Source organism: Idiotropiscis lumnitzeri, chromosome 7, assembly GCF_059441095.1.
Source record: "Idiotropiscis lumnitzeri isolate Australia: NSW breed Sydney's pygmy pipehorse chromosome 7, RoL_Ilum_1.0, whole genome shotgun sequence".
NCBI classification, from domain to species: domain Eukaryota; kingdom Metazoa; phylum Chordata; class Actinopteri; order Syngnathiformes; family Syngnathidae; genus Idiotropiscis; species Idiotropiscis lumnitzeri.
Window position 1 is genome coordinate 23380476 of NC_142397.1, and position 15544 is coordinate 23396019.

General features: G+C 40.3%; 1 protein-coding gene across 10 annotated transcripts in view; it reads left to right on the forward strand.

The window, feature by feature from the left end:
• Positions 1–15544, forward strand: part of bcas3 (BCAS3 microtubule associated cell migration factor) — a 474526-nt gene that overhangs the window by 399460 nt on the left and 59522 nt on the right. The window contains exon 23 of one of the 10 annotated variants that reach the window (XM_088299839.1): positions 12139–12188. The exons of the other annotated variants lie outside the window; for them this stretch is intronic. Coding sequence (XP_088155965.1) covers positions 12139–12173 — 35 coding nt within the window. The 3' untranslated portion in view covers positions 12174–12188. Of the gene's footprint in view, positions 1–12138; positions 12189–15544 lie in introns of those variants that run through there. 10 annotated transcript variants of the gene reach the window in all.

The window sequence follows — 15544 nt, forward strand, 5'->3', positions numbered from 1 at the left end:
ATTGTACAACTCTGGCTATGTTCAAAATAAAGGTAAATTGGTTCAATATGTTTTGACTGCCGTGTGCTTGTACACTGGCCTGCAGTATATGCATAGGCTGCTGACGTTGGCGTCAGTGTGTGCATTTACAGCTTTGAATGTAAACACTCAAAGGGACAGTTGAAAAAAACATATTACCATAAAATATTTGCAATTTCCAATCGCAATTCTGTGTGCCAGAGAAGACAATACGATACAATAAAATACATCTTTATTTATATAGCGCATTTCACAACAGGTGGAGCCGTCACAAAACGCTTTCAATATGGTGTAATAGTAATTAGTAGGAAATTAGAACAAAACTGACACAAATTGGCCATGATCCATATTCACAGTCACATCCGCAAAGAAGTGTACGGCTGGTTAGTATGATTGGACGTGTTGCTTAATTTTCTCTGTGCAAATATCACAACAAAAGTGATATCTCGACTTCTGTGTCGATCTGTAAGATAAAACTTAGAATTAAATCAGGCTGGTTGCAAGCAGAAAGTGACAAAATCTAATTTGGCCTTAATTTCAAATGTTCATAAATGTACAGCACAGGTGCAGTTCATGTTTGTTCAATTATGTCACCCTTTGAGGGTTTTATTCACAACTTAAAATTTCTGATATAAAAGTAGTTTTTTTTTTACATTTTTGACCATCTGGAAGTGTTTTAGGATTCCGTTGGCTCTTCCTGACACACTCCATGGGTGTTATATATTTAGCTTTTTGAATCAAGTATACTACTACTACTGTGAGCCTGCATACAGGAACCTATCCCACTCGGTGTCTGTGTTTGTGCTGGCTGCGGCCAGTGGACATCGTTACATTTTAAAGTGGGATCCTCATTGGTCTGTTTGCCTTGGCAGCTCATTAACGAAGCCCCACGATTACACTAACAGATGTTTCTGATACACACATCACTGTGCAGTGCTGCTTGCTTTCATGTCTGTCTATTTCTCAGGACAGGAAACACATACAGCAGGCTACATGCCATCGTTTAATCTTCAAGCAATGAACCAATCTGTCTTGAAAACAGTGAGAAAAATTTGTGATTGCATGTAACTTTTTTTTGTTATAAGCACCTACACGCACAACAGTCATACCATGTAGCAGCCGAAGAGCAGAGCAATAGCATATCAAACACTAGTTTTTTAACACTCGAGGCAGGTCCCAAGACCTGTTTGCGGACCACAGTTTATAGGTCTTATTCTTGTCTCGGGCTGGTCGGACTCATAATTTTCCATCAAGACTAACACTGATATACGAATCTTCAATTTCATATGTTGATGAGAAGTATTTCATACTTCTTACTAGCACCTTACAACCCTGGTTCAGACTACAACTTCTTCATCGTTGTGACTGAAGCACGACTGTTTTATCAGTGTATTGATTGTATTGATTGATGTTAGCCCATTTCAAAATCATAATCAGTTGGAGATTTGCAGATTAACTCATTAAATCACAGCCATTTTCACTGGAGCAACTCCACTCACTCCATGCGTTTTACTGGATTTTGACTGATTTTGCCATGCCCACAGAATATTGTATTCAAATGCTATAAAAACATGGCACGTACCAAAAGAAAGATTAGACCCCCTCCTTTGTCAGAAAAAAAGTATATTTCTATCTTTTTCCATTTTTCCACTGACAGTGTTAGAAAATTGCTAAATTTGGTCGGAATTCCCATCCCTGATCCCCCCCCCTAAAAAAAAAAACTAAGAAAAAGACCTTTTTGTAACAACAAAGATTTCAACACAACCATGACTTTAACACTGCTACTTTTTCTTTTGTGTGACAGCTCAAATATCTAAATAATGCTTTATTATTACTAAATAAAAACAGCATGACATAAAGTGTTTTTGATAACAAAATAACGATTTGCACCTAAAAGATGATTGAACTGCTGAAATGATCTATGTACAAAAACGTGTGAGTGACAGGGTGTGCATGTGTTTGTGTGTACAAACGTGCGTGCATGTGTTCACTCCCCCGCCTCAACCAATACAAATAACACTTTTTTTTTGGAGTATACACTAAAATGATTGCCTTGGTGCAAGGGAACACTACATGTCCCATATCACATCCGTGATTCGCTGCACTTGCAGAGCTGGCATTTTTGCTTTTGCGTGGCTTTTTTGCCATAGGTGTCAAATATTTTACTTTGTGTGTACAAAGTGGTTCAGACCACTGGGTTTTGCCTCAAAATAATTATCTGCAAAGCGATCTGTGCCATCCATGATGTGCTGGAGCAGCTCATTGGTAATAAACAGCTGAAGGAAATATGCTGTTTGCTGCAACATCCAGTGTATGTGGTTGGCATACCCATCACTTCAAGATTCGCCCTGTTAATTATAGAAATATCAACAATAGCAAATATGAGATATTTTGTTGTTGTAGTATGGTTACATTTATTCAACCTTTCTTTGCACAACCATGCGAGGAGCTTTTGGGCTGGTGAATGCACAATAATTTTGAGAAATATGTACAATTACCACAAATTTACTTTTACTGCTTTTATTTCCACATCTCTCTCTCATGCTGTCTCTCCTCTCTGCCCAGCCCCCACACACCCAGACACACATACACAAATACATACTTGAATGCTACTTAGTTACATTTATCTCTTCAACTTGCTGAAGAATACAACCCAGAGTGACGATACGCATGTCCGCACATGTGCACATGTTTTGTCCACATGCAGAGGACACATGATCTGTACGTGTATTATTAGTATTACTGGCAATTTCGTAGTATATTAGGGCATACTGATGTGCATAAACTTACTTATGAGAGTAACGGGTGACAAAGTTTTGAATGGGAACTTGCAAGCAATCAGCACTGACCTGCTTGTTCTGGTTGCTCCAGTGACGATTCTCTGCTGCTTTAACTCATGTCAGATGTTCCTCTGACAAATTGGGGTCCAAATCCGGCTTGTATTCGTCGACTTCGCCACGGGAAAACCCCCGTATACGAAGTGTGCGCCGTGTGCGGAGCCTTCTTTTGATGGCTGCCTGCTTTTATGCGGACGAAGCATCATCCTCTTAACAAAAGCAATGCTATACCCTTTGTCATACTTATTGGAAGCTTTTTTTGTTCCCCAAAAACATTCTTTGAGGGTAAATTGTTTTTATATTCCATTGTTATTGCGACATCTGATACTCTCCTACACTTCTACCCCAACTCAACTACAATCTTCCTCTGCAGCGTAATCCTGGAGGATCTCTTTCACCACTGCCACCTCCAATTTTTACATGCATTAAAATGCAGACAAGGCTGATTTTCAGTCAGAAATTGCGTCAGACACTTCTGCATACTACGACGTAAAAATGACAAAGACGTACAAGTACAACTTGGGTAGGCAGGCCCTATGCTTTTTGTTGCTGTGTTGTTGTCGCAGAGAATAATGTACTTGCGCCTTTTTGTTCATGAAATTGGGTTGTGACTCAGTTCAATCCAATAGGTTCCTCAGAAAATGACCAATGAATGGCTTGCCAGTTGTCACATAGCCATGCTTGAACACTGCCAGTATTTTCAACAGTAACAACAGATTAAGTAATCATGCTGCACAACCTACTGAGTATAAAATGCTTTTATAGCAAAATCTGCTTCTCAGGACCTTCTATTCTGCTGGTGTTAATTCATCATCTATGGTGTTAATTTTAACACCGGCAATGTGTATTTGTATCCACACTAGCCAGCTTTCAAGTAACATTCACGTAAGTGTTAAATATTCAACAATAGTGTGATATAGCAACATTGCTCACAAGAAACAAAAACTGGGTAAAATTTCACAATACAATCAGGTCACAATACAATCAGGTCAGACACACATATAACAATAAACAAATTCTCCTTAATTGGAAATGCATGCAAGTAATCACCAAAATTTACAGTCAGTGGTGCGCAAGTGCGCATCAGCACTGACCAAAGTCATGTACACTTCAGATTCGATTGCATCAAACTTCTTTTGCCTTCCAAGAATACTGCAGCCATATATGTCTGTGAATGCTAGCCTGGCATGATATCTCCAGTTCTTTCAACACCATCCAGCCCACCCTATTGGGAGACAAGCTGGAGCAGGCGGGGGTGGCCCACCACCTCATCACATGGATCTACGACTACCTCACAAACAGGCCACAGTACGTGAGAACACCGCACTGTGTGTCTGACGTGCTTCTCTGCAGCACGGGAGCAGCGCAGGGAACTGTTCTGGCTCCCTTCCTGTTCACCCTCTCCCCCTTAGACTAGAAATACAACGCCCCCACCTGTCACCTCCAGAAGTTCTCTGATGACTGCGATTGTCAGCCTCATCACTGACGAAGACAATCGGGAGTACAGAGAATTTACTTACGATTTTATGTACTGGTGTCAACAGAACCGCCTCCAAATCAATGTTGGGAAATCCAAAGAGCTGGTGATGAATTTCTGCAGGCGTTGACTCTCCACCTGCACTAGTGAATATCCAGGGAACAGACGTTGAGAGAGTCTCAACTTACAAGTACCTGGGTGTTCATCTGAACAATAAACTGGACTGGAGCGACAATAAAGATGCTATTGGAAGGGTCAGAGCAGACTCTTCCTATTGAGGAGGTTGAGGTCTTTTGGAGTTCAGGGAACCCTCCTCATGAACATCTATGTCTCTGTGGTTGCATTGGGCAGTTTCCATGGAGTGGTCTCCTGAGAAGGCGGCATCTCGGGCTCTTGAGCAACGTGCCTGACCAACTTAGGACATTTCACAGTGCACGTGAGCACCCCCTGTTGGTAAAGTCTGAGACTACACACGATTGACTGAAACGGATGGCGGCAGCAGGCCGTGTGCTGCCAAGGCTGAGACTTGGGAAGCCGCAGGACATGCGCCGCTTGAACAGAGACATGGGACGGCCACAGGATGTGCGCCACCTGAACAGGAACTTGGGATGCCCGCAAGACGTGCGCCTCCGAATCAGGGACTGGTGTTGGCCACAGGACGTTCGCCGCTGGAACAAGGTATTGAGCCGGCATGGGGAGTTGCAACTGGCGAGGAGCCGGTGCAGGAGGTTGCAGCTGACGGAGAGCTGGCACAGGGGGTTGCAATTGACGGGGAGCTGGCACGGGCGGCTGCAGCTTTCCGGGAGCTGACAGTTTGTCTTGAATGTAATTGTCATTCATTAATTTTGTGTTGATAAGGGGTTGATATTCCAACTTCTTTCTGCCCCCTTTCATTCCTTTTATATTAAAGAATGAAATGTGAAAAAAAAGTGATGCAGACTGAAGTTTTAGTAGTTTAATTTTTTTTTTTTTTAAATAAAAAAAAAAACATCCAGTGAGCTGCTCAATTGACATTGTTTTTGCGTTTTTGGCAAAATGCCTTGTTGCTCTGTGGCGATACATTGTTAATGTTCTGGGAAGCTTCTGAGTTGCACAAAAAAAAGGGCTCTAAATGGACTAATTTCATTCTGCCAAATAGAGGAAACTTCAAGCCATTGCGTGTTTTTTGCCAGAAGCACTTCGAAGATCTCCGCTTTCTCAACCGTTTTGCTTATGATAAAGGGTTCACAAAAAGGTAGGTGTAATTACAATCCATTTTGAAAAACGTGTGGTGTGTGACGTGTTTATTGTGACAGCTTGTGTGAGGCTAACGGCTGCCGAGTGTGCTTGAAAGCTGACAGTTTTGGCTATCACTTCAGCCTTCGTCTGAGCTGTCACACTTCTGTGTGACGTGTCTTATAACAGCTTATCGGGTCCTTCATCGGGAACTTTCAAATTAAGGCTCTCCGAGCCGAACATAATTCCAACAAGCTCCTCTTCCTCCAACTCTTCAAATACGTGGATCCCTCGGAGAGGTTGGATATTTCGCTTTCCAAGTCAATTTCTGACTGGCTACAGTTTCAATGGTGAGCTCTGCCGTATTCCCTTGTTATGACGTCACACTTCGGGGTTTGTCGCTCGGCAGAATCTAACTTCGGACAAACGATTATTTTGTCGACCATACAAAAAAGCAAAAAAAAAAAAAAAAAAAAAAAACATGCTTTATTCTTTGTAATTTTTTAATTTTATTTGTAATTGCTTTATTTTGGACAAATAGATTTGATTTGACATTTTCAGAACTTACTTCACACCATAAACCTACGAATTACATCAGGCATCAGGTGCAGCTGGGAAATCTGTATCTTGCGTAAGAACAAATGATGAGTTGGTCAAAGAGGAATGAGATTCAAAACAGTGCTCAGGTTAATATATATGTGTATGAAGTGCATACCAACCATACTATGTATTAGTGCTGAAGAATTATAGGAAAAAATAACGATTATTTTAATTGAGATTGAAATCATGATTGTTTTAATGATTGTTCACTGACTTCAAAACTGAGAAAAGGGGAGAGTGGGGGGGGTTTGTTTTGGGGTCGTTAATGCTTGAAGCATTTCTTTCTTGTGTGTTTTTTTGTTTTGTTTTGTTTATGTTTTGTTTGCATTATTCCTGTGTTTGCAGCGTTGGGCTGTTTGCAGCACATTTACCTCTGTCGGCCACTGTACTTAACTCATTCACTACCAGCCAAGTTAAAAAGAAAAAAAAATGGATCTTAGACGTCTTTAGTCGTCAATGGCAGTAAATGAGTTAAAGGGCCTCAAGGCAGAACCTGGTATTAGATTAGATTAGAAGAAGATTAGAAATCCCTTTATTGTCATTGTACTCAAGTGTGCAACGAGATTAGAGGGCTCCCCTCTCCAGTGCAATACAACAATAATACAGACAAATATATAAATTAGATGAATAAATAAGAGAGTGCAATGACATTTAGTACTGATTAGGGTATACAAAACACATCACAATGCTGTTCTGCAAGGTAAGGGTGGTCTCGTGTGTGTGTGAGAGTTCAGAATGGAGATGGCTCTCAGAAAGAAACTGGTTCGCGTGCATGCACACACACACACACAGACACACACACAAATATGGTAGGTGCTATCCCCATGAGTTTACATCTCCATTAACACTAGACCTGCCACAAACCTATTTTACCATTCAGCTAGCACTCTCAGTTTGCCCCTGAGGATATCAGAGTCTCAGGAACACTCAGCATGTCTTCCTAACACACACTTTTAGACATACAACTTTAAGGATGTGTCAGTATGGGTTCACTGCGCAGTCATAGAACTGTTTTGTATATGTGAACATCCATTAAAAGTATGTTTTTAGGTTATCTCTGTAACATCAATGGTGTCATTATAATGTACTAAAACCTGCTCTCAAATCTAACACCATACTAGGGGCACAGTGGAAAGTCCACAGTTGGACACAGTCTATTCTGGGGTGCTGGTTGACTTCTAATTTATCCCAATTCCATAACTACTGAAATGATATTAAATAACTCTCTAAGTCAGACTGTTTTCATCATGAAGTCTTTAGTAACCGTAACTTTTAAGTGGTAACAGTTTGACATTACTGACCATACAATTATAAAAGTAAGGTAACCACAGCTATCATAAAATAATAGCAGGATGTGTTTGGAGCCGTGTACAAAATGTATTGAAACTGCTCCATATAAACACCTCAACCGGATTAGACAGGCCCCATCTGTATCAAAATTCATTGAAATGCACAGTGGTCACATATTCCTTTTGTCGTCTGTGTCCGTCTGTGCGTGCTCTTTCTTGACGTCAGTGCACTGACATAATAAGCCATTTTTCCACCAAAAATTCCAGGAATATTTAGTTCCTGGTAAGATAAATTTCTAGTTATGCAAAGTCCTTTTGGCCCAGGTGGTTTGCATTTCTATCGCATCTCATAGATCAGTGTCGGTAACTCAACGGAGACTATTGTGTTACTCATTTCTGACAACCTATGTGTTACGCTCTTCTGACTCCCAATGGCTCTCAACATCATTGCAGTTTACCAAAAATTAATTCACACAGGGATCGTTGAAGTTAGTGTAATATTGTATACCTTAATCTATTTTAAAACATGATCATAATCAATTTGAAAATGTCCAGGAAGTGGAGAAGGCGGAAGCAGTCGCGTTCACCCGTGATTACTAGACTTCACTCAGTAACCATAACTACCTGCATAAAAACAAAAAAAAACAATTCTAATATATTAAAGGTATTACAATTCAATAGAATATTGAATTATATACATAATATGCAAAGAAATGGGAGGGATTTTTTTTTTTACAATGAATAAAGGGATTTTTTTACAATGAATAAAATGAGTGATTAACTATGAAAAAATGCGATTATGATTAAATATTTTAATCGTTTGGCAGCACAATATACATACATATACACATATATATATATATATATATATATATATATATATATATATACATACATATACATATAGGACGGCACGGTGGTTGAATGGTTAGCACGACGGCCTCTCAGTGAGAGACAGCATGGGTCTGGCCATCCTGTGTGGAGTTTGCATGTTCTCCACGTGCCTGCGTGGGTTTCCTCCGGGCACTCCGGTTTCCTCCCACATTATGCATGGCAGGTTGATTGAACACTCTAAATTGCCCCTAGGTGTGAGTGTGAGCGCGGATGGTTGTTCGTCTCTGTCTGCCTTGCGATTGGCTGGCAACCAGTTCAGGGTGTCCCCCACCTACTGCCCGAAGATAGCTAGGATAGGCTCCAGCGCCCCTGTGACTTTAGTGAGGAGAAGCGGTATAGATAATGGATGGATATATCCATCCATCCATTATCTAGCACTTATCCCCGGGTCGGGTCGCGAAGGCAGCAGCTTCAGCAAGGAAGCCCAGAATTCTCGCTCCCCAGCCACAAAAAAGTTCTTTATTAATTGCGATTAATCTTATTTTTTCGACAACTACTTTTTTTAAAGCTTTTAACGGGTATTTACTTGTATAATATCCTGTAATTAAGGTAAAATCACCAAATGTGAAGTGTATTATGAATCAAATACTTTTCTAATAGCTTTCTTTGATCGTTGAATATGATCTAAATGGAGACATCTTTCCAGGTATTCTTCTTGGAAACAATTCTAAAAACTTACACAGTACATTTCGGTGTAAGCACCACACTCCAGCAGTGTTGGTTTGCAAGGCCCAGTGTAAACTTGTGCAGGGTGCTCTGTGATGATGTGCCAAAGATCCATCCATCCATCGATCCATTTTCTGCCGCTTATCTGGGGTCGTGTCGCGGAGACAGCAGCTTCAGCAGGGACCTCCAGACTCGCTTCCAGCTCTTCCGAAGGGATCCCCAGGCGTTCCCAGACCAGCGAGGAGACATAGTCCCTCCAGCGCATCCTGGGTCGTCCTCGGGGCCTCTTGCCGGTGGGACATACCCGGAACACTTGCTTCACAACTTATTCTTTCAAATAGATTTGGGCTTTTTCATCATTTTGGGGTAGTTTGCAGCCTTGCATCCCACTACCACCCCTGTCTTGAGCAGATATCCACATTCGGAACAAAAACAAGTACAATCTGTAATAATTCATGACAATCTTTAAAGTGTTTACTTAATGATCAAAATTAGTCATTCATGTTCACAATTTAGACTTGTAGTGGAGGAAAACACTTCTGAACCTGAATTATCTTTATTCAGGCGGAATTATTAAGAAAAATGTTGTTCACATTTAAGTTGTTAATAGTTTCTTCATATAACTAGAAAAGCTCTACATTATATCATTTAGCCATCCATCTATCCATTATCCAAACCACTTATCCTGACGAGGGTCGCGGATATGCTGGAGCCTATCCCTGCTGTCTTTAGGCAGTTGGCGGATTACTTTGTCCTTGTGGACTACAACTCGGCATTCAATACAATCATCCCAGACATTCTCATCACCAAATTGGACATTCTCGGCCTCCCCGCCCTCACACACACCTGGATTAAGGACTTTCTGACCAACAGACCCCAGACTGTGATGCTTGGCCCCAACACATACTCGACCCAACCGCTGAGCACCAATTCCCCTCAAGGATGTGTGCTGAGCCCTCTCCTGTATGCTCTCTACACCTATGACTGCAGCCCGGCCCACGGAAACAACACCATAGTCAAATTTGATGACGATACGACATTGGTTGGTCTGATCTCAAAAGGTGAAGAGACAGTTTACAGTGAGGAGATCCAGAGACTAACGGCTTGGTGTGAGGACAATAAACTACAGTTCAAAACTGCAAAAACGAAGGAGATCGTCATCGACTTGGAGTAACAAGGAACAAGAGTAACAAGACTGTGCCACCCCCGCTCTACATCAAAGGCGTGTGTGTGGAGAGGGTCCACACATTCAAGTTCCTGGGAGTACAAATCTCCAATGACCTCTCCTGGACACACAACACCACAGCAGTGATAAACAAAGTCCACCAGCATCTGCACATCCTGAGGGTCCGCGATTAGGGGTTGACGGTTGTAGTGAGACACAAAGGTTATGAATCTCATCCAGCAGACCTTCTTCTCATTTCTGCTGGCCCACCATAAAGTCCTTCATTAGGCCTAGGAGCCCACTCACCCGTGGCTGTAATGCTCCAACAGCTCCAGACTCCTCCACTCCATTGCCGAAATCCAGCTCCTCCTCAAGTTTTTGCTGCTGAGAACGTCGTTTTTTTCAGCCAGCCATCCCACTTCTGACACCATATGTGACAGGGTTCAAAAGCGGCTCTCAAGTAAGACTATGGCCAAGCCGAAAGGTGTAGAGTTCTTCCAATTTTATTGAATACATTAGCCCAAAATAATGCTGCGTACATACCATTCGTTGCTCTTCTTCGTAGCAAGCACAGACTCACACTCCCCCAAAGACACCGGATGGCCGCCTTTTAAACCCTAGGCCCCTCCCCAAAGCCAATTAACGCAAAACATGATTCTCTTCTTCAGAACACACACATCATCACTAATAATATTCATAATTATAGAAAAATATAATAATTCAACCAGCCATAATCCTGCTCCCTTAGACTGCCCAAAACAACGAAAAACATACTTAACTTAAAATGCGGTACGTTGCCATGACGTGCCAATGACATCACCCGCAGATGTCCCGCGCATAACGCTACAATACCCGGAAGTAACCGCGGCACATGGTTTGATAGTAGCGCGGCACGAATGACAGGCGTACACCGGAGAAATGTTTGTGGATTGCGAGGACTATGGAAAGAAAGTTGGTTCGACCGACAAACTCTATGAGCACAGGCAGAGTTGATGATCTCGCCGGAAAACGGCTTTATAGTATGTCTGTGTGTGCGTGCGTGGATATGCGCGCATGATAGGTTGGAGGCAGCGGTCTCCCCGTAGCACCTGAGATATATATATATATATATATATATATATATATATATATATATATATATATATATATATATATATATATATATATATATATATATATATATATATATATATACACATTCAATCAATTTATTAGTAGTAATAGTTGTAGTTGGCAAGTGCATCACAGGGTGTTGCAACCACTTTACCTTTTCGATACCCATACCCAATAGCATTGTGGTCAGAGTTAAATTTTATTTTTTTTCCTATATGGTCCCGGTCCATAGTTTGTACACCGCTCAACACATTTACAATCATTTGCAAACTTCCTCCTTTAAGAGGGGTGTTTTTTTTCACAATTATAGATACTTGCTTGTACAGATCATTACACAGAACCCATAATAAAAAAATTACATGTTCAATTAGCTCCACTGCCTTAAGGCCTAATTGTATTTGTACCAACCAGACAATGTTGTCTTAACTCCATATGTAACCCAGAAACACTGGCATGGCAGATTAACATTCACAGACATGCCTACATTGTGAGATATACAGTATACAGTAAGACTTGATAATGTATCATCTGTTAAATCACAGTCCAGCATTTGCAGGGAGGCAGGCAGATAGCAAGCGAGCGAGATATAAACATAGATGCATCGATAGATTTCATGGTATGTAGATGTTTTAAGCAACGCAAGACAGAGCACCTTTGTTTGAAGCCACCCACTTTACAAGTGATTAAAAGTATTGGAATAGTCATAAAATTTACTTTACATGTATTACCTTTAATTTTTGGTGGCATAACTTTTGCAATAACTGCATCAAGCCTACTGACTTAACCATACTGCCACATTCTTCATTTGAATTGTTTTTCCAGGCCTTTACTGCAGCCTCATAGTTATTTTTTTGTTTGTTTCAGGTGGTTGGTTTCTCCTCCTCCTTTTCAGGAGGTGAAATGTGTGCTTTATTTGGTCAAGGTATGTTGGATTACTGACTTGGCCAGTCAAAGACCTTGCACCCCCCCCCCTGATAAAGTCAATTGTTGTATTAGCAGTGTGTTTGGGGCCTTGTTGCAAGATGAAGCTTCCCCTGATTCGTTTGGATGCAATTTTCTGTAAATTATCAGACAACATGGATTAGTAGACTTCAGAATGGATTCTGCTGCTACCATCATGAGTTACATAATCAATCCAGAAGAAGCCACACATGCTCAAGCTAAAACCTCCATCATGCTTTATTGATTAAGCTTGTGTGTTATGGCTCATACGGAGATCGTTTTTTCTCCATACTTGAGTTTTTCCAATCTCTTTGGTTTAGGTTATTCTTGTTCATTACACTTTTTTCCTTTGTTCTTTGTGGCTTATCTTTATACTTCTCTGCAAAATCAAATCAGGCCTGCTCACTTTTGTGGTTTGCATCATGTGATATGAGCTGTATATTTCTACTCTCAGTCTTCTTTGATCAATGGATTGTGATACCTTCACAATTGCACTGTGCATTTGGCAGTGATGTCTCTGGTGTGTTTGGTTGTTATTTCACAGCTCGCACAATGTCATCGTTATCAACTGTTATTGTTGATACCCTGGCTGACCTGTTGGATGCCTCTTGCTCAGTTCAACAGTAGTTTTCCCTTCTCAGGACATTCAAAATTGTTATGTTGGCTATTGACAAATTTCCCTCCTCTATCAGCTTCAAAATTGTGTCTGGTCTTCATGTTTAACAAAATTTCTGTTTTCACATATGCAAACTAAAGACAAAAAAAGCAATAATTTGTAAGCAATCAATGGAAAAGGCAACACCCGAGCAAGTAGAAACACCCATCAGTTACGTGTTACAATACTTCAAACAGAAAGTTCTGTTCAGGGTGTGTGTGTGTGTGTGTGTAGCAAAGTGGACCCAACAAAACTGACAGAGGATCAAACAAAGTAGAGATTTATTTAAACTAAAGGAGCATGTTAACGTGATTTACGTAATTTACGTGATTAAGAAAAATACACAAAAAATGACACATAACTAAACGAGCAGTGGTACACCAAATTAACTAAGGGGAATGGGTGGAACAAGAAGAACTAGCCACCAAAAACAAGACCAACTAAATAATCGAGCAAAACAAAGCAAATACTAATAATACAAAATTAAATACTCAGCCACATCGGAGCACAAATAGAACAAGAACGGAAACTAACCTACACAAGGTTAGAAAACTACAGCGAATACCAAGAGAGAGGAATTACTTACGGGGAAAGATTGCCACGATACTGGACAAACACGAGAATAACTGCGCGCAGGGAAATGGACACAAGAAACAATATTCCGGCGACTAGCTCCTCTGTCTCCAGCGCTTAAGAAGCCAACTAACGATGATGGCCATCAGGTGTGCGCTGGAGACTCCACCCACTCCACAGGCTGAAAGAAAAAACATAGATCTTCAAACAAGCTGGATCACAACATCTGTCTTGAGTTCTTTCGCACATGCAGATGAAATCAAAGATGGCATTTTAAACATTTAGAGGACAAGTGGTTTGAATACTAGATGGATGAATCTGAAGAAAAGAAGAACAAACAAATTCTTCTTCTAACTCCTCCATTGTTATTATGTTATTATTGTTATTATTATTGTTATTTTTATTTTATTGTTATTATTAAGGCCCGACCAGCAACTGCTAAATGTTCCCTATTTCATATGTACAAATTATTATTATTATTATTATTATTATTATTATTACGAGAGCCCAGCTTCATGATGTTGAAACAAATTCAATAGCTTAGGCCTTCATCATTTGAAAAGATGAAATGTGTGTTTTTTTTTTTTTTTTTTTGCGAAAATCTGTTCCCGTGGTAACATTTAGTTCACAAATAAAACAACACTTCGAGGGTCTCAATTGCACAAAAACTCATGAAACTTACCAAATGTATTATTAGTTGTGCAATTTTTAAAAATAGCTGAAGACTACCCCTTAGATATGTTTAACAAAGCAGCCCTGGTTTTACGTTTCACTTAGATAGAAAATTTGGTGGTATATGTAGCTAGCTAAGGCCTCGACAAAAGTCCCTTGGAGCATGCTAAACATAACAGAAAGTCTTCCATTTAGAATTGTACTTTTAATTTGGCATCACATTGACTACAAAAGATGCCATAACTTGACCCACATAAGTTTTCTTGACCCAAGAAAACAACACTACTTTTGAGGGTCTAAATTTGCAAAAAAGCATGTGAAACAAAAACATCAGGCCTTGCAGAAGCATTAATAGTTTTTTAGGTTATTGTGCGTTTTTTTTTTTTTTTTAAATGGGTTAACAACGCCACCTACAAATTTTTAGCAAAGCCCAAGAACTACAAAACGTCTATGAAGCCCAGCTCTAAACTGAAAAGGAAGTCAGCCTTTTTAAATTTCCTGTAAAATTTTGCCCAATTTTTGCCCTTTTATTGAGGTCATATTTTATAAAAAAAAAATAAAATATTTGACATATTTCATTAAAAAAAAAATTGCAATTCCAATACAAAATGGCTCTATAGCGCCACCTAGTGTGTAAAAATCAAAACCAATCCTGGTACATTTGACCGATGCCTACGAATATTGACAGGCACGTGTAACATACAGTAGTACAGAAGTAAAGGTTTCATTCTGTTAATGTTTTTCTCCAAGCAGTTTTTCTCCTAGCAGGTGAACCAGGTCTACCTCATGTTTGTTCAGAAGTGTTTAGGCCTTCATGACCTTAAAACACAGTTTGACATTTCTGCAAACATTTTTTGCTGTGGTAACACAAAGTTTGCCAAAAAAACAACACTGATTTTGAGGGTCTACATCTGGGGTCTTCAATCCTTTTCTTCGAGGGCCAGTGCCCTGCCTGTTTTCCACCTTTCCTTATCCACTTTCCCTGGTGCAACACGCCTGATTCAAATGATCAGGATCCTGCTTCTACAGATCTTGCTGATTATCTGATCATTTGCCATTAAGTATAACGAAAACCGCAAGGGCCCAAAACGGAACCTTATGGAACACAATACGACAAAGGGTCAGAGCAACCTAGCAGAACACAAAAGATCCCTCCTTTCACGTAGGATTTAAACCACTCTAGCGCGCTACCACCAATGCCCACCTGGTGCTGTAAATGATCCAGAAGAATATTGTGGTCCACTGTGTCAAATGCTGCAGTTAGCTCAAACAAGACAAGACACACAGGCTCCAGTGTTGTTTTCCAGGAGGATATTATTCAAAACATGTAGCAGGGCTCACTCAGCAGGGCTGACTCAGTGCTTTTCATTTTCTTGAAACCTGCCTGTAATACCTACATGACATCGTGTTCAAAATATTTCACTTTTC